General features: G+C 40.7%; 1 protein-coding gene across 1 annotated transcript in view; it reads left to right on the top strand.

The window, feature by feature from the left end:
- LOC136435071 (mannosyl-oligosaccharide 1,2-alpha-mannosidase IA-like) overlaps positions 1-18239 on the top strand; it is a 50372-nt gene extending 32133 nt beyond the window's left edge. The window contains exons 3-11 of the mRNA XM_066428267.1: positions 8386-8466; positions 8839-8933; positions 9457-9580; positions 10076-10169; positions 10749-10864; positions 11394-11520; positions 11991-12083; positions 12289-12461; positions 14713-18239. Coding sequence (XP_066284364.1) covers positions 8386-8466; positions 8839-8933; positions 9457-9580; positions 10076-10169; positions 10749-10864; positions 11394-11520; positions 11991-12083; positions 12289-12461; positions 14713-14961 — 1152 coding nt within the window. The 3' untranslated portion in view covers positions 14962-18239. The remainder of the gene's footprint in view (positions 1-8385; positions 8467-8838; positions 8934-9456; positions 9581-10075; positions 10170-10748; positions 10865-11393; positions 11521-11990; positions 12084-12288; positions 12462-14712) is intronic.
- The last annotated feature ends 1577 nt before the right edge of the window (positions 18240-19816 follow it).

The raw sequence follows: 19816 nt of genomic DNA, 5'->3' as shown, positions 1-19816 counted from the left end.
CATTGATGACAGGCCTTTCACTTACAGAGAGTTAAGATGGTTGAGCTATAGCTTAGTCATGCTATACTTTACTTACTGGTCAATACTAGAGCCACAAATTGCCAGTAGTGATGTGTGACTGCTGCCAGACTTTAAACACTTTCCCATCAACTCTCCTCACAATTACTGTGCGCCGTCGCTTTGTGTGGGTGGGAGTCAGCATTTAGTGGCTGCAGATTTGTATGGCTGTATGAAATGAAGCAAAATTACACATGAGGCGTAAAGAAAGATTTGTACTGGTGATTTTACAGATATGTTTTAGGAAAACATAAGGAATAGGAATTATTAAATACAGTTAAACCTGGATTCAGCAACCATTCAAGGGACAAGGGGATGTTGATGACAGGTGGTTGCTGAGGACATGGTGAGGTTAACTATGTACAAATGGAGGGGGCTGTTTTAATGTGGCTTGTGACTGGAGGTGGCTGCCAGTGCCAGGTGGTTGCCCAACTAGGTTTGACTGTAGCCATATGAAAGAGATTAAGCTTAAAGAGAGATTCCCCATTGCTGGTACAATTGCCCTGGATTTAAAAAAAAATGACCTCATATACGAGTCATTCATGTAAAATACATGCGCATGTACATGAACTGCATGATTCAACTCAACTATACACGTATCAACTTAAAAAACTGATATTTTTTGGTTTGTGTCTTATATGCACTAGCTTCATCTATCATTCTTTTCCATATACTAGTACCCCATAAAAATGTATTGGCCAGTCGAAGAACAAAGATGTCAGGCTGCCATTGCTCGAGGCTGTAGTGCAGGAAAGTAGAATTGACTGTAGTAATGATTTTTACATCCATGAAAGACGACAGCAGGCTGTGATGCTATTGAACCAACATCAGATCTGGGTGACTAATGATTTGTATTTTCAGTGCCTGATTAGTTGGTGGACAGGTCATTTAGAACAGAGGTCAACTCTTAGGCACTGAAAACTGTATTAATCATTGTGTTTTACAGGGGATCAATGATTCTCAGAATCATAGCATGGACAAAGTATAGCCTAAAGGTGTAAGATACAGATTCTGGAGTTGGCTTGTTTCCTGTAATGATTTTTTGGTCATGACATTCAAGCACCTTATGGTTGAGTAATGATCATGGAGCACAGTAACAGATTATACAAAAGACAGACCATTCTCTTTAGAAGAAGATTTAAGAGAGGCCATCTCTTTAGAAGAAGACAAAAGTCAGGCCATCCCTTTAGAAGAAGTAAACAAACAGGTCTTCTCTTTAGAAGACCAATGATCAGTATGCGGGGTGCCTGATTAGTTAGAGGAAAGGTCATCTAGAAGAAGAGATTGGCTCTCAAGTTGACCTCTGGTGGCAGGGATGTCCGTGAGTTTGCATCTAGATACAGCACAACAGATTATTATCCTTGAAATCATTGACACATGCAAGAAGGAGTTTGTCATTAAGGGTAGGAAGCAGGATAGGGGATGTATTTTAAAAGGATGGTCGTTAACGTTTTTCGATCCTTGCACAAAGTTCAATCCTCAAGATATGTATGCATGGGGACCTGATCAGAATAAAGGCATGAACTGTTTTAGATTCTTACCATATAATATACTACCTGCAATCGATGACACTTGTATACCATAATCAAGGATTGGGACGAGAATAAGGAATGAATTTTAAAAAGACCATCGTTCTTTGATCAGTGTAATCCTCAAAGCAAACCTACATGGCCACTCAGTCAGACCAAAAGCACGTACTGTTTTAGATTCTTTCCATACTACCTGCAATCAATGACATGTGTAGGTGATACTGTCATTAAGCATTTGAAGGAGAGGAAGAAATGAATTTTAGAAAGACCGTTATTAGTTTGATCAGTGTTCCAAGATTGATCGTCAAGGCAAGTCAACATGGCTACTCAATCAGACCTAAAGCATGTACTGTTTTGAATTCTTTCCATACTGCCTGCAATAAATGACACTTGTAAGTTGTAGATTATACTGTAATCAAGTATTGGAAGGAGAATAAGGAAATTTTTAAAGAATGGATCTTAAAAAGACCAGCGTTCTTCGATCAGTGTTCCAAGATCCTCAAGACAAATATCCACATGGCCACTCGATCAGACCAAAAGTACCTACTACTTTAGATTATTTCCATACTACCTGAAATAAATGACACTTGTAGGTTATACTATTATCAAGGATTGGAATTTCGAAGGCGAATAAAAAATTGGATTTAAAAGAGAATTTCCTTCCTTGATCAGTGGTCTGACTCTGAGATTGATTCTCAAGATGAATATCTACGTGGCCGCTCAATCAAACAAAAGGGGCGCACTGTAGATTCTCTCAATGGCCATGGTACTTTAACTTGCAGTCAGTAACATATGCAGCTAAGGTCCTATTACCCATGCTTGGAAGAAGAACGAGGAACTAATTTCAAAAAGGACACCGGGTCCTTTTTCTTGATCAACATTCTGAGCTTGAACCGCAGCCAGGATGTGTTGGCATGTCCACCCAATCAGAACGTAGGCGTGCGCTGCTTTAGATTCTCCCAATAATACTCGCAATCAGTGACATACACAGGTAAGACCCTGTCATTGATGATAGGAAACAGAATAGGGAATAGACCATCGTTCTTTTGATCAACGTTGGGAGATTTATTCCCCAGACAAATTTGCCTGATAAGCAGGTAGGGCTCTCTTTGAGGAAGGTAAGACCGATGCATCACTGTCATATTTGTGGTCTGGAACCGCCCTTTAAGATTACGAAGGTATGATTTTTCGATAAGCAAGAGGTCGTGCTCTAATTTTCTGTCATGATGGACATGGATTTTATAAGCCACTGAAATAAGAAGGAATCCTCTAGTTTGTTATATATATAATTAACTGCACCAACCAGCTAGTATAATTACATGTACCAATTACTTCAGCATGATGCATAAGCATTGTTGGCACAGCTGCTAGATCTAGAGAGCTTAGGCTCTGATTTTCAGTTGTGTTATAAATTAATTTTATAAGCCTGACTGAAATAAGAAGGAATCCTGTAGTTTCTTAAGTTATGCTTGTATGATTACCCTTTGGCATAATGCACGAGCATTATTGTTAGCACAGGGCAGTGTCTGGTTATATTACATCCAAAAACTTGTCACATCCAACCCTCAAACAAAGTTTGCTTAGAATTTAATTAAGACAGCCCTACTGTGTTTGCATCTCCACCTTGATAGTACATTCTCAGGCACTCCCTTCTAGATCTTTAGATTCTCTCAATACCAGAAGTGCCGCAAACTCCAACACTTTCTTGCAGAAGCATTTCCGTCAGACCGATGTCATGGGTCAGTAGGCTTTGCAGGGCGTCTACTTTACCGGCGTGGCCAAACAGAAAGTGATGTGGCTTTATCGCATTTCAGATCTGTCAACCGCTGTGAAAGCAATTTCAGCAATGGGGCGGCATGGCTTTCAAGAAGATTGAAAAGTTGAAAGGGCGTATAAATAAAGGAGGGAAAAATCACGCCTGCTTTACTTTCCATTTTCTCTGAGCCAGAAAGGATTTTCTATGCTTGCTGCAAAGCTTGCTTGTCAAAAATATATACAAGGACACCACAAAACTAACTTGACCCTTGGCTCCTGTGAAAAGAATAACAACTATATGACTATGAATATTGTTTTCAAATGATAGTTGTGCTTTACATGTGAAATTGTGTTGGAGGCACATGTGGTATTATAGCTGCTGTGAAAGAAGTTTATCTTAAATGAATTATTTTGGAAGATATTACTTTGAAATGCATTACTTTAAAAGCAATTTTGTGCTGTGAAAAGAGAGATTATGTAACACAGACTACACACATAGATGACTTATCTTCAAACTGCTGCATGATACTTGTCATATAATAGAGTAGATCTGGGAATCTACACCTTTGCTATCCCAACAGTGATGCCTAGATGGTTGCCTAAACCAAGGAGGTATAAAACCTCCTTGCCTAAACTTACTGGTAATGTGAGGCTGGAAACACAAACATTTTGGCACTTTGACAAGAGACTGTACAAATCATGATTCAGTTGCACAGCTGTAGATCTGGCTTGTGAAGAAAGCCTCTTCTGCAATCACATCTCGTCTCTCTGCTAAATTAAGTGTTACATCATTTCAGACAACCACTTAAAGACTCAGTACTTCTGAGTAATGTCAGTTGCCTCTCAAATTGCTGCAGTAAGTTAAGACGCTTTAAACACCATCATACTTCACACATTATGGCACCATTGATAACATCCTCAGGTATGATCTTGCTCTTCTAGTCTCTTCTTGTTACTAGATGAACTATTCAACACACACCAGGTCCATGCACTTGTCACACCAGTCCCTCTAAGTTAGTAAAGTCATTTTTCAAACTAATTGGGCACCATCTTGTAAGCCAGTCTATACATCCCATTTAGAAGAGCATACATCATTCTCTACATGCGTCATTCTCTACCGTTTCTGATGTCATTACAAATGATAGAGATATTTGAGGGTATGTTCGTTCCATGTCCCTGTAGCTCCATTTGTAGCAGCCTCACAGTTGAGCTCCTGGTTCTATAATTTAGTTTGTAATTGGGAGATCCCGGTTCAAATCTGGGGAAGGGCATCCTTCCTAGCCTGGAGCTGCATTTGTATTTTGGAAGTGATGAAAAATGGGCATCCCGTGTTTGAGGAGGTGCCTCGATCACATTACAAGGCACTACAACAGCCTCGTTACTCAGATCGGTACCTACTGGTAGAATAACAATATTAAATTCAATAAAACCTTGCAGTACAGCCAGTAGGTACCGATCCGAGTAATGGGGCTGTTGTAGTGCCTTGTATCGTGCTCGAGACACCTCTTCAAGCATGGGACGCCCATTTTTCATCCCTTTTCAAAATCAAAATCTCACCCTTTGTTGACAGAGACTCTGATCTGGATGCTAGGAATGTGGCAGGGTGGTATTTTGACTAGTCCCGCACACGTCAGATCAAAATATTCAATTTAGATGTTGGATGTAATATACCACAACTATGCTGATTGTATAGATCATTCACTAATTTTAGTAAAAAGTGAACACATTGAATAAGTGACTAAGGGAGTGAACACTGTAAAACATGTGACAACCGTGGGAAGAATACTCGGCCAATGTTTTGTGACGGGGCTAAATATTCTACTTAACATTGTTCAACAGTATAATCAATATGAATGCACCCTCGCTCTGTGATCCACAGCGATATGCCATGGTTAATTCCCGTTGGCTATTCTATGGGTACCTCGGCTGCCTACAGGGCTAAGTTGTTAAACTAACCTCTCACCATTCAATCGTGGGAAGAATGCTTTTGTCCCTTTTTGCGTCAGAGCAAAATCTCCTTTGCCACATCGTTCAACGTTGTAGTCAATATCAATAGACCGCTACTCTGTGAGCCGTGGTGATATGCCATAGTTGATTCTCCGTACGTTCTGTACTACTTGTTGGGACGTCAACGCCAGAGGCCAGGCTTTCAACCAACTTCTAACCATTCAAATGCTTTTCTCACATCATTGATTGCCTTCGTCATATCGTTCAATGACATAATCAATATTGACTGACCACTGCTAGTGTAATTAGTGACATTATACCACAGTTGATACCCTGGTCGTTCTGTAACATGCAAGGAGATGTCTATACTCAGAGCCATTGAACTAATTAACTAAATGGAACTGTAAGATGAAATCTATCTTTTAAGTTAATGATAATACAATGTTAGTTTACTGCAAAGACTATAATCTTGTTTTGGTTTTAGCAAGTATGACAGATCTAGATCTTACAATATAAATATACATCGGTGTATTCATGAACATTCATGAACATTTTTACAACTTGCAAAGGAAAGTGAACCAGAAACCTAAAAGCAGGGTCATTCTATGTGGCCTTTAAGAACAATTACATGTAACAGGGGCGTTAAATTTCCCTCTAATCAGTCAATCCCGATGGTAGACGATGTCCTACATGACCTGAGCAGCAGTATGCATATGGTATTTTCCAAGCTGGAGCTGAAGTGCTATTTTCACCAGGTTCCACTAAAGAAGAAATTTCATTACATCCTTTGTGACGCAATGAGGTCTCTACCGGTACAAAAGGCTTGTGTACAAATGGAATTTTGTCGGCTCCGGAAAAATACCACCAACTTAGCTTGTTATAGAGATGCTTTGCAAGTGCCTGTGGGTTACACTTTACCGGTAATTACTAATATATGTAGGATGATACAGCACCAAGCAGCATTGGGGGTTGCCTGTACACTATGAAGCCATTGATGTCCTGGCCCCCATATAATCATTATAGAGTCAGATCATGACGTGTGTGTGTGTGTGATGCAGATTGTAACAAAAGGACATCTATCTGCTGTGTGCAGTAAGGCACAGTTACTGTAAATGTTGTAATTTTCATGGTGGTTCAATGTTCCCAGTTTTCACCGCAAAACTAGATTTAAATCACCACTAAAATACCTGTTCTGTCACCTATGCTCAAAATTTAATTGCAAACTTACAACCACTGCGAACACTCCATTTTCTCTACCGTGAAATTAAATCTCAGCGAATGTAAAGGCATTTATGGTACAATGTATACTGCAGAAATTCTTTACAATAAACAGCATTATGTCCTGCCCTAAGGACTGCAACCCTTTCTAAGGCTTCATCTGGGGTGAGAAACAACGGCCAAGACTCAACCTCTCGACCCTCTGGTCCACCAGAAGGATTGTTAACCATTGAGCCAGTCTCACTTAGAGACAAGGCCGTTAAACTAACTTGTGGCTGTTGAACCCTGATCAGCATTGAAGATGCGACCGGGCTTTGGGAGTATCTTTGATCTTATCAGTCGTAGCGTATACATAATTCCTTTGGAATCTGAGTTGGACGCTGCAAGAATCTAAATAATATTATAAAGAGACCTTTCCTCACCCCAACTTTACTTGTGCATCGTGCTGACTGTTGAGCTTATCAAGGAAGCAGCTTTTAGCTATCTTTGCATGCATGGATTGTCACAGGCCTTTCTTATCAACCAGTATTCTTATCTTAGGAACCGATTTCTACCAGTACATATGAATTTTCAAGCTATTAGTCACCAATTTTTTTACTGTGCTCTTGTAGCTAGGCCTGAGTGATGTACATATCAAAATAAAAGTGAAATCAAAGGATTCAGGATTTCCAATATTTGTGAATTGATAACTTCTAATATAACTGTAGCCTTTTAGACATCAGAGGCAAGTCAAAAGTGCTGAAATTCAAGGATTACAGCACACTGTGAATTGTATCATGCACTGACTGACTTTTGTCAGGTTTTTAATGGTAGTTGGAGAAATGGTATTCAAACGATGATATGAATAATGCTGGGACTACAAAGCTAGTTTAGTCAATACAGGCCTTTCTGCACACTTGATTGAACACATCTATGTCAATCTATGTGCTAATGCAAACGATCTATCTCTCCCTGTTGTGAAGAGATGTTTTATCATCTCCCCTTCAAACCCAATTAGAATGGATCAACAACACTAACAAGGACACAGATATCGTTATGAGAAGTGTCTCTTGGGCTCTGCATCTGGGTGTGTCATCTATAATCGGTCGGGCCCGCCTTATTGGAAAATAAGTGCACAAATGTGATTTGATTTTGTATTGTTAGTACTGTCAGATTCTAAATTTTAACGATATTTGTTATGATTGTGGATACAAACATGTAGGTCTTGATGAGACATGGAGATGATTAGATTTTGGGCCCCATAGTTGGTTATCACAGTACTGCAACGAAACCTCTGGTTTTTGTATCTTTTGATCCAAAGATGCTACCGTCATCAAACTGATCAGATCAATTTAACCCATTTTTGCAATTACGCTGTAAGTCTGTATTTACAAATGTTATTGGAGGCCAAGACAATTAAATTTGTTGGCTCCAGAAACCAGCTTGTATAGTTGGTATAGTTGGAAGGTATTGATTTAATTGATCTGGTCGAATGCCATTAGGAAATGTCTGGAAAAAATTCATTGACATTTGGGTGATTCGACTATTGTGGCCTTAGTGAAAAATCATTAATGACAACTTTCTATTTCCCTTTCTTTTCCCCCAGAGTGTAGAAGAGGTACTGTAATAGATGTTGTATCTGTATATCTGTATAACCGGTATACTGTAACCACCCTTCAACGTAACACACCGGCTTCACAGGTACGCTGCACTGCACCAACACTGAACGACCTAACCTTTGCACATCTAGCTGCGAGCGTTGTTTAAAGCTTTCTAATGAGGATGGCCCTACGAGCAGCAGCAGAGAGACCTGGTGTCATGAGAAGCAACCTGAGAAAAACGATCAATCCTGTTCTTGTACCCTTAAAGTGTTAACCTTATTCTCGTTGTTTCTCATCAGACTGCAGACATCTCCGTTTTCGAGGTGACCATCCGCTTTGTGGGGGGTCTGCTTGCTGCTTTTGCCATGACCGGAGACCAGGTAAGACTTAAAATACATATACCTGTAACAACAGCTTACATCTTACATCTTCTCCAGGTAGGCCTTATGGCCTGTCAGTCAAGAGCATTGTTTCTTCCATTGGGTCTTGTTCTCGGAAGACCCTTTCCCCCTCAAGTCTGTCCATTCTGCTCATTCTATACATTCTTAGTGTCTCTTGCATACTGGCCTTCCTAGTGGATGTTTGTTCCCATTTTGTTTGTATTCGATGCCATTTTTTGAACTTCTCTAAGTACTGTACCTGCTTAAATGCAAGATAGGCAGAATTGTATGATTTAAGAACAAAAGACTGTGCATCTACTATGATGATGGAGAAGAGAAAGTGCCTTGACTGTTTCTGTTGTCTCCCTGCAGATGTTTAAAGACAAGGCTGTGATGATCGCTGACAAACTGCTACCAGCCTTCAACACTCCTACAGGCATTCCCTGGGCACTTGTCAACACCAAGAGGTGACCTCTCAGGCTTATTTTGTGTGTGAACTTGAACATGTGCATGTATGTGTGTGTGTGTGTGTGTGTGTGTGTGTGTGTGTGTGTGTGTGTGTGTGTGTGTGTGCGTGCGTGCGTGTGAGGGAGAATATGTGTGTGTGTGCGCACACATGTTCATGCATCCGTGTGTGAGAGAAGCCAGCATGTTAATGTACCTAGTTTTACATGTATGTCCTTATCTTAAAAGTTAGAATCACATGTACAACTTTCAGTCCATTTCTATAGCCCTAGGGCCACACAGCTGTGTAATACAGTAGGGGGCTAGTCTGCTGATAGTGGTCTGTGTTCAGCTACATGTATAGTCTTTCTTATAAGTGCTGAGTGCTACAGTAAGCAGAGATTGCAGTCTGTACCATTTTCAAAGTCTTTGGTACCATTCTTGGAACCCATTATCTCCCAAATACAAACCAAGTACTCTATCCTCTAGGCTATTGAAACAAGGCTAAGACAGCATACCTAATGCATTATTTCTCTGTTTGTACAGAGGGAACGGTCGTAACTGGGGCTGGGCGTCTGGCGGATCTTCACTCCTGGCAGAGTACGGCACGTTACACCTGGAGTTCGCATACCTCACAGAAATGACTGGAAATTCTGTATACCTGGACAAGGTGAGCTCTTCATAAATATAACTTTGAACATCTTTTTTTTTTCTTAAGACATGTACAGATACATCTTGCTGTGAAGCCCAGGGAGCATTCAAACAAATTGAGATTTGGGGAGTATTCCAGGCCTTCTATGCTACTTTTTCTGCTTTGTTAAAAGCTTTGTTTATTCATGTGAAGCTTTACATTGTTGTCATGAGGGAGGAGGTAATACTAATAAGGGTCAGGTAAAATATGATAACAACACAGATCACATAATCGCTCCCCTTCTTCTTTTGCCATCCTCAATTTCAGTGAGGCATGATGCTTTTTCAAGTAGCTGGAAGGGAAATGCTACAGCTCGTGTTTTTAGCCAAGCACACGGGGTCCACCCCTACTCTTCTCAACTGGGTTCTTTTATCAAATATTCAAGCAGGCATGAACTGGGATCATGGTATTAGGCATTAAGTGTGTTGTTCTTGCAAAGCAACTACATTGCTAACAACATTTCTGCCTCTGCAGGTAAAAAGAGTTCGTGAGGTGATCTCAGAGCTGGACAAACCAGACGGGCTCTACCCCATCTACATCAACCCCAAGACTGGCAAGTGGGGCCAAAGTAAGGCAATCAGTCGGTTGTCAGATGCATGGTTGAGATGAAACTGTTTGAGGCCTGAATTGTATGATTCCAAAATTTGCATGATTGTACTTATCTGAATAATATTATGTATCTTTACCTTTGTACATGTGTAACTAAAAATTTTGATGCTGAAGTGTGAATGAATACATTCGATACCAATGGCAAACAACTGGTCACATCCCTGTCCAGCACAATCATACTTAGAACTACATAGTTATGGGGCTTCAACAATTATTTGGAAGAATGAATTCTTGATTGTTGTTAAGTTTGTAAATTTGTCATTTTTGTGGGGACTTCTGTTTCCAGATAGGAGAGGAAAGGAGGCTTTTGCAGTTTGAAATTCACAGCTGAAAAAGTTCTGTTACTGTAGTTACTGTAATAGAGTGAAAATGCATTTTCAAGGTGTCGTGATTTTGCGGTGGAAAGACCACAAAAAACTACAAAAATAAAACCACTGTGAGATTTTGAGTTTTACAGTTGCTAGCCCTAAAGCATGTACAGAAAATGTAGTTGTGATTCCTACTGATCTGGTTTAACTTGATTGTGTCCCCTGTGCAGACCACGCATCCCTGGGTGCCATGGGCGACAGTTTCTACGAGTACCTGCTGAAGTCCTGGATCATGTCCGGGAAAATCGACAACAACGCCCGGAGGATGTACGACCAGGCCATGACGGTAAGCTGCTCAAATCACCAAGTTCTTTCTTTCTGTAAAAGATATGTTTATTGCACAGTTGTAACATGTGCTGTATACATATTAACTTTCATGGTTTTATTTCGCGGTAGAGGGTGAAGGAGGTTTTAAAGTCACTGTGATAATGCAATGTATCATATTTGCAGTGTTATGATTTTGTGCTGGAGAGGTCACTGCAAAAAATGTGAAATTATATCAACCGTAAACATTTCAAGATTTACAGTATACATTGTAATGTTACGTAATGCAATACAAAAACACTGTAGACTAATTCAGCTAATTCAGAATGGAGTAATGATGCTTACCATTTTCAAGAGGTTTGAAAAATGACGGTCCAAACTTGATAACAGAAAACAATCAAACTACACCTGATTATAACTATATGTATGCTGTATGGTTATTTATTGTTTCCTTACAAGACAGATTTTCCTCACAATGTACAAATGTACATTTATACAACGAAGCAACATATTATGCTGATTTGTTGTTTATGTTTGTTTGTTTGCTCCAGGCTATAGACAAGATGATGGTGCAGAAGTCTGCCTCAGGGCTGACGTACGTTGGAGACTACAAGAACAAGAGAGTGGAGAAGAAGATGGACCATCTATCGTGTTTCTCCGGCGGAATGTTCATGCTGGGTACGAACAATCTCCCTCTTTTTTTCCTATCTCATGTCTGAGAAAACTAATTTTAAGCTGATTTAGTCTGTTCGTTCTTGGATTTCAAAATTATGCTGAGCTGAAAGATCAGGATACAACAGAGTGTGAGGGGAATCTGAATAAGTCTTCTTGTAGAACTGCAGTTCAGCATAACACATCAGGAAAGTCTGTACCTTGGTGCACACAGTTTCAGGGAGGGAATGGAATTCCAGATTCAGGGTTTCTTCCCTGCTCTCGTCTTTTCTTTTTGCTTCATTTTGACCGTTGAAAACCAAGAAAATGAATGCTTATTGATGTTATACATGTACATGAGACATGTTGCAATATGTCCAATCATATTGAGTTCTAGTTGTTCTCACACTTGGCATCAGATCTACGGTCCAACATGGAGTTGTTGTGGTGTACATGTATGAGATTATTTATAGGTCGAACTGTCTTTGTTTCTTCAGGTGTTGAAGGAGCACCTGAGGAGCTGAAGAACAGGTACAAGGAGCTGGGTACAGAAATCACCAACACCTGCCACGAGTCTTACATCAGATCAGGTGGGTTTAAGAACAACATAACACAGTCAGGTCCGGGCTGCAGGCTAGGTTTTGGAAGAATTTTAAGTGTAATCATTTCTTGATGTGTTCTTAAGTCCTTTTGAGTGAGCCACCACATTCCTGCAGGTGTGAGGAGAACAGAAGGATTTTCTTAAGTGTATATTCAACAGTGTTTTACTTGAATGTCTCTTGTGTCCTCCTGCAGCCACCAAACTCGGTCCCGAGGCCTTCAGGTTCGAGGGGAATGTAGAAGCGATGTCCATCCGTCAGAACGAGAAGTACTACATCCTCAGGCCAGAGGTCATTGAGTCGTACTTCTACCTGTGGAGATTTACTAAGGACCCCAAGTACCGGGACTGGGGATGGGACGCAGCACAGGTATGGTCTGGACATACTGTAGCACTAACACTTACAGTAACACTAAGACTTACACTAACACTACTGTGGAGATTTACTAAGGACCCCAAATACCGGGGCTGGGACGCAGCACAGGTATGGTCTGGACATACTGTAGCACTAACACTTACAGTAACACTAAGACTTACACTAACATTACCTGTGGAGATTTACTAAGGACCCCAAGTACCGGGACTGGGGATGGGAGGCAGCACAGGTATGGTCTGGACATACTGTAGCACTAACACTTACAGTAACACTAAGACTTACACTAACACTACTGTGGAGATTTACTAAGGACCCCAAATACCGGGGCTGGGACGCAGCACAGGTATGGTCTGGACATACTGTAGCACTAACACTTACAGTAACACTAAGACTTACACTAACACTACCTGTGGAGATTTACTAAGGACCCCAAGTACCGGGACTGGGGATGGGAGGCAGCACAGGTATGGTCTGGACATACTGTAGCACTAACACTTACAGTAACACTAAGACTTACACTAACACTACCTGTGGAGATTTACTAAGGACCCCAAGTACCGGGACTGGGGATGGGAGGCAGCACAGGTATGGTCTGGACATACTGTAGCACTAACACTTACAGTAACACTAAGACTTACACTAACACTACTGTGGAGATTTACTAAGGACCCCAAATACCGGGGCTGGGACGCAGCACAGGTATGGTCTGGACATACTGTAGCACTAACACTTACAGTAACACTAAGACTTACACTAACACTACCTGTGGAGATTTACTAAGGACCCCAAGTACCGGGACTGGGGATGGGAGGCAGCACAGGTATGGTCTGGACATACTGTAGCACTAACACTTACAGTAACACTAAGACTTACACTAACACTACCTGTGGAGATTTACTAAGGACCCCAAGTACCGGGACTGGGGATGGGAGGCAGCACAGGTATGGTCTGGACATACTGTAGCACTAACACTTACAGTAACACTAAGACTTACACTAACACTACCTGTGGAGATTTACTAAGGACCCCAAGTACCGGGACTGGGGATGGGAGGCAGCACAGGTATGGTCTGGACATACTGTAGCACTAACACTTACAGTAACACTAAGACTTACACTAACACTACTGTGGAGATTTACTAAGGACCCCAAATACCGGGGCTGGGACGCAGCACAGGTATGGTCTGGACATACTGTAGCACTAACACTTACAGTAACACTAAGACTTACACTAACACTACCTGTGGAGATTTACTAAGGACCCCAAGTACCGGGACTGGGGATGGGAGGCAGCACAGGTATGGTCTGGACATACTGTAGCACTAACACTTACAGTAACACTAAGACTTACACTAACACTACCTGTGGAGATTTACTAAGGACCCCAAGTACCGGGACTGGGGATGGGAGGCAGCACAGGTATGGTCTGGACATACTGTAGCACTAACACTTACAGTAACACTAAGACTTACACTAACACTACTGTGGAGATTTACTAAGGACCCCAAATACCGGGGCTGGGAGGCAGCACAGGTATGGTCTGGACATACTGTAGCACTAACACTTACAGTAACACTAAGACTTACACTAACACTACCTGTGGAGATTTACTAAGGACCCCAAGTACCGGGACTGGGGATGGGACGCAGCACGGGTATGGTCTAGAGATACGCTAACGTTAACTCTAACACTAACACTACATGTGAGGGTTTAATAAGGATCCAAAGAATATGGACTGGGATGCAGCACAGGTATGGTCTAGAGATATGCTTAAACTCCAACTCTAACACTGACACTGACAGTTAATGTGGACCCAAAGTACATGGACTGGGGGTGGGACGCAGCACAAGAATGTTCTGGAGATACATTAACTCGAACACCAATACTATGGCTAACACAGACACTAGCTCTATCACTAACTTTAAAACTAACACTACTTGTGAAAATTTACCAATGACTACAAGTACCAAGGGATGGAATGCAGCGCAGGAATAAACCTGAAGACATACATGACTTGTAGATACTTGTAGATGTGTCTGGCAAATCTCACCTAGTTGTATTATGGATTTGTGTAGCTGGGGAACTGGCTTGCAGCACAAAGTCTTTTTTGTTTGTGTATTAATTTTGCTAAACATTTCGGGGAAAAAAGACTTAAAGACAGTAGTGTACACTGTCAGACATTCCTTATAAGCAGCACAAGTGTAAACATTTCCATGCATTTATTGTTTTTCCCCCTTACTCTACAGGCCTTAGAGAAGTACTGTAGAACACCTGGCGGATATACAGGTATCCGAGACGTCTACAATGCTAACCCCGCCCAAGACGACGTTCAACAGAGCTTCTTCTTGGCAGAAACCCTTAAATATCTTTACCTCCTTTTCTCGGAGGACACTCTACTACCTTTAGACTCCTGGGTCTTTAACACAGAGGCCCACCCCCTCCCTGTAAAGACGTCAATAGGTGCCAAAGACAGTCACGCCAACGATAGAAGGTAGTATGCTGCAGGGGCCGCTGGAATGGTCCATTCCAAACGGGGGTGGGAAGGGGGTAGGTGTAGGGATAACGGGAGATACGAAAATTGCAATTTGGAATTTTTATGAAAATGATGATGGCTTGATATTTGCAATTGTAGATGTTGCCGATTTGTATATTGTAAAAAGGAATCATGGAATTTATATGTTTGTTTTCTTGTGTGTGTGTAATTTCAAAGTGACTGAGTAGAGGTGGAACAAGGAGGTTTCTGGCCCCTGGATTGATGTACAACTGGCCACTTTAGATCTGGAGAGTTACAAAATATTCCAGGGCACCATATTGGAGGTCCTACGGTACAGCTTGATAGTGGAGGTACAATAAAGTTTCACTTTCAGATGGGCATTTCATAACAGTAGTCATACAAGGGAGGCATATTCATGGTGTAATGAATTTGCAGTGGAGAGATCACTGTAAAAACCATGAAAATAAACCACTGCAAAAGCTTCAAGATTTACAATATTCAGACTGTGGCGCTTTTATTTCTGTCATAGCAAGTGCAGTTGTGATGATGTTGCACTTAAAACATTTCTGAAAGATTTCCAGACTTTTCCAAATGTAAGGTGACCAGTGCTGGGCCATGTCCATTGATTTTTTAAACATTTGCATATTTTTAAATGCTCTTCTTAGGATTTGCAATAATTAATTTGATCGTCAGCAATACTAAGTCTTGTAGATATGCATGTTTCAGTCTGGCTCACTCTGCTTCTACCAGTGATGATGTAATATGACAATCATGTTCCCTGATCTCACTTTGCCCAGCTGTAGCACTTACTTTTATGTACCTACATTAAAAGTTTTTTTCCCTACAGTACTGTTAAAACCATTGTATAGAATTGTTATAGTTTGTAACTTGGACTTAAGTTGCACATTTTGCTTCTGGTTTAGCAACACAGTGTGACCAATGCATGCTTTTTTGTGCGCCGTTTTCTGTGTGCGATTGGTGCTGTACCTCTACAGTGGGATCTGTATCATCAGGTGCAATAGTTTGCAAAAAGAATGCATACATGTACATGTACACTCAAGGTTTTTGCCATACTTGCTGAAAAACGGTCAACACGGACCATTCATGTCAAAACGTTACCCTATAGACACAATTTATTTCTGTAGGGTTAGATATTGGTCTACGATCTGTGTCTGTAATCCAGGTATATGTAATAAGATTACGCAAGATATCAGTTACGCAAGCAACTGGATAGATTTTGGAAATGGTTGGGTGTTCCAGGTACAATCCACCACATGTACCTTTTGTTAGTGAAGTCTGACCATTTTCAAAACCAATCCAGTTGCTTCAGTAACTGTTATCTTGTGTGTTTCTGCTATATGTACCCATTGGAACAAACCTGTAGCTTCCTGGTAATTAATCTCCAAGCAGATGTACAGTCCACCTCAGTCTCGGTGCTTTTTGCATGTTTTTGCGGCATTTAGTCCATTTAGTCCATCTTTTAAGTGATGTAAATCCTTTTTACCATTTATCTTTTGGGGTAGGAGAAAAGAGAAAAATGTGGAGCACCAGAAGTAAAAGAGGTATGAAAAAATTCTTGAAAAATATAAGACACTGATCTGTACCCTACATCTGCTTAGAGGTTACCTAATATAAAGGCAATGGTTATTCGTTCCCAGCCATAGTAGCACAATGAAGGTAGCACTTCAAATGTATTTATTGGACTGTTTCATGTATTTAAAGGCTTGATGCCTGCTTGATTTTCTGCAGCTAGTTATTCTCTCTACTCCTCACTTGGCAGAATGCAGCATTTTAACTTGTTTATTAGAGTTATTACATTATGTTACTGTCAGTTTGAACACCTTAGATGTGACCGTATTATCACGCATAGCTTCTTTAGACTGCACCAATTTACTTGCTTATTTGAGTAAGTGAACTTGTGGAACCAATCTCATTTGAACCCTGCATACTGTATATGTTTTCTATCCGAGCTTGAGGTTTTGCATTTTGTATGTCATGAAAAACACTGGAGAACTTTCAGGAGTGGAGGAACTGGACAGATGTCAGTCTTGCTATGGTGTAACTTTCACTTGATAATGTGTCCAAGATTTCAACTGTCTTAGGTTTGTTTGTATGGGACCAACCTAGGAGGGGCTCCCTCACTTACTTTACGTCCATAGGTATTTTACTGAAGCCCCTCTCTTCCCTGACCAATTTGTGTTAGAGCAACATTTCTTCATTAGAAAACTGACATATTTTCAATATATTCAGGCAATCACCTCAGAGTTTCTAATACATTGTTGGGTGCAAGAAAGCTAAAATCTTAGCCATTCATTTTCAATCCATTCCTGTAAAAATCACATCAGTCAACATCTAATCATTTACTGGGCTTTAATGATATTCTCTAAGTTGAGAAATGATCCGCATTATGTAAATTCAGAAAATTTGGTATTGTTGCAATAGTGTTGCTTGATGTTATCTTGTCAAATTTTTGATGAAATGATCGTTTTGCTGAATGTAATGAGAATATTGAATTTCTTTATAGATTAGTTAACTATTAAGAATCGGTGTGGCTGGAGTAGAATTAGATTGACTAGTTTGTCACCCTCTTAATGTCAATGTTTCAAACTGTTGGAACTGATTATCATGTTTATGATAATATACTGGTATGCAACATCCTCTGTTTGCACACTGGTATTGTAGGGCTTAAGAAATTTATTGGAGATTCCAAATTTGTCATGTGTTTGTAGATTTAGCGGACCAATGTTTAAAAAGGATACATGTTAGTGGGATCTAGAAATCTTCATATCTTTCAGGTAATACATACCACGAAATACACAAATTCCATGTACATGTACATGTTTGTACTACAGACAACATCCTTGCCCCCCCCCCCACACACAGGTAAGTTATCCTGAGGTAATCTGATCCTCATTCTCCATGTTTGTAACCTTTTTGATTGACATGTCTGTGGGACAATGTGAGAAACAGCATCAAGTCAGAGGTGTGCATTTTCCCTGGTGTGTAAATAGTGCACATATTTTTAGGCAATCAGGGACAACAAGGAGATGTGTAGAAAAGAAATAAAACTTAGCGGTCATGTCAGGTCTCATACCACTTTTGAATGATTTCTAGATTTTAAAATCACAGTGTACGATTGATTTGGTCCTGTTTCCCATGATTTAGTTCTGCAGTTGTCTCCTTTCCTTGGTGTGCTTTTATGTGGGGCTCACTGTTCTGCACGTGGAAAAGATGTACAGTGTATCATTAAATTAAAGGTATAATTTTTCGACCAATTTACTTGCTGTGTTGTCTTTGTCTGATTCTTCGGCTGGTTTACTGCTAATATGCTGATGAAACTAGACTGCACCCAAGAGATACCAGAAGGTCAGCTGGATCCAAATCAAACTTTGAGATTTGTTAAGGTGTTCACCCTCACTTACTTTTGTCCAGCGTTGTTACCATTATTTTCAGATCAAAATGTATTTTACTTGTACTTTGGTTCAGATATCCTCATTCCATATGTTGTAACACCCTGTTGTACTCACATTTCGAGTCACATGGGGACATCTAGCGGCAAAAGATATTACTGCAACATTTGGGCCTCCTCTTTAGCATTGCAGTACTGCAGCTGATCAATAGAGGACGCTTTTGATCCATGCAGAAATGGACCAGACTCTGGCCTGGTCTATTTTCTCTACTCTCCAAGCAGAGGTTGAATGGGCAGATCGTCACCGTTTTATCATATGCCGTCATTTTTTGTCGCTAGCCCATTCTAACAAAATGGGCTAGCGACAAAAAATGACGGCATATGATAAAACGGTGACGATCTGCCCATTCAACCTCTGCTTGGAGAGTATATTTTCTCCATGGATCACCAGACACTTAATATTATAGGCAGACATGCGGGTTTGTGTGTGTTATAAGATTACTCAAGTAATTGTGCGGCCTCAGTTTGTTTTTGTACTTAACGTTAAAGGTCTCCCCAATCATTTAATTTTGTTTCCTCAGCAGCCTGCGCCATTTCTGGCAAACATTGCAGAATGAGTGGGACATCATTACCTTCGCCGAGAAGGTTATGTTATCGGTTACACCAGCTGTGGAGTGGGTCTATATGTATGTCAAGAGCATGACTCTAGAAACCTTTGATGGATCTTCATGATATTTGGTAGGTTAATAGCGGTTGTAAGAACGAAGGTCAAGTTCGAAAATAGTTCGCCTGTCGTTTTCCTACAGCACTGCAGTGGACTTTGTATGTTTATGTGTTTGCATGTAGACAATATAACTCAAGGAACTGTTGATGGATCTGTATGATTTTGATGGGTGCGTAGCAATTGTGGAAATGGAGGTCACGTTCAAAATTAGGTCACCTGGCATTTTCCTACGGTACTGTAGCGGGCTGTTTATGTATGCGTATTTGTAGACAGCATACCTGTTGATGGTTGTGCATGATATTTAGTAGATGGGTAGGTTTCTTGAAGGGAAAGGTCAAGTTCGATGATGGGCCTCCTAATGGGTACCTTAGATACTGCAGCGTAGCTTCAAAGTTTGAGGTCAAATTTTCTGCATGTCTACGGTCATGATTTTTGAGTGGTAGATAGTTCATCATCGTTCATCCGGATTACTCCGGTGGGATACAGTCAATAAAGTTCTTCCAGTACAATTTGTCCTTCATGGTGGAAAATAACTCAGAACCTGAGAGTCCAGTGTCTCTTTCGATCAATGTCATTAAAGTTGTGTGAGGTCTTCCAACCCTTCGTTTTCCCTCAGGTAGCCACTGCATTAGTCGCCCAGCAGGCTCTTCACTGCGAACAACATGTCCCGCCAGTGCGAGCCGGCGGCGTCGCACAACTGACGAAATGGGTGGCAGAGAACCA

This window comes from Branchiostoma lanceolatum, chromosome 1 (assembly GCF_035083965.1).
Source record: "Branchiostoma lanceolatum isolate klBraLanc5 chromosome 1, klBraLanc5.hap2, whole genome shotgun sequence".
NCBI lineage: Eukaryota > Metazoa > Chordata > Leptocardii > Amphioxiformes > Branchiostomatidae > Branchiostoma > Branchiostoma lanceolatum.
Note: the sequence above shows the minus strand (reverse complement) of the source record. Positions and strands in the feature narration are given on the sequence as shown.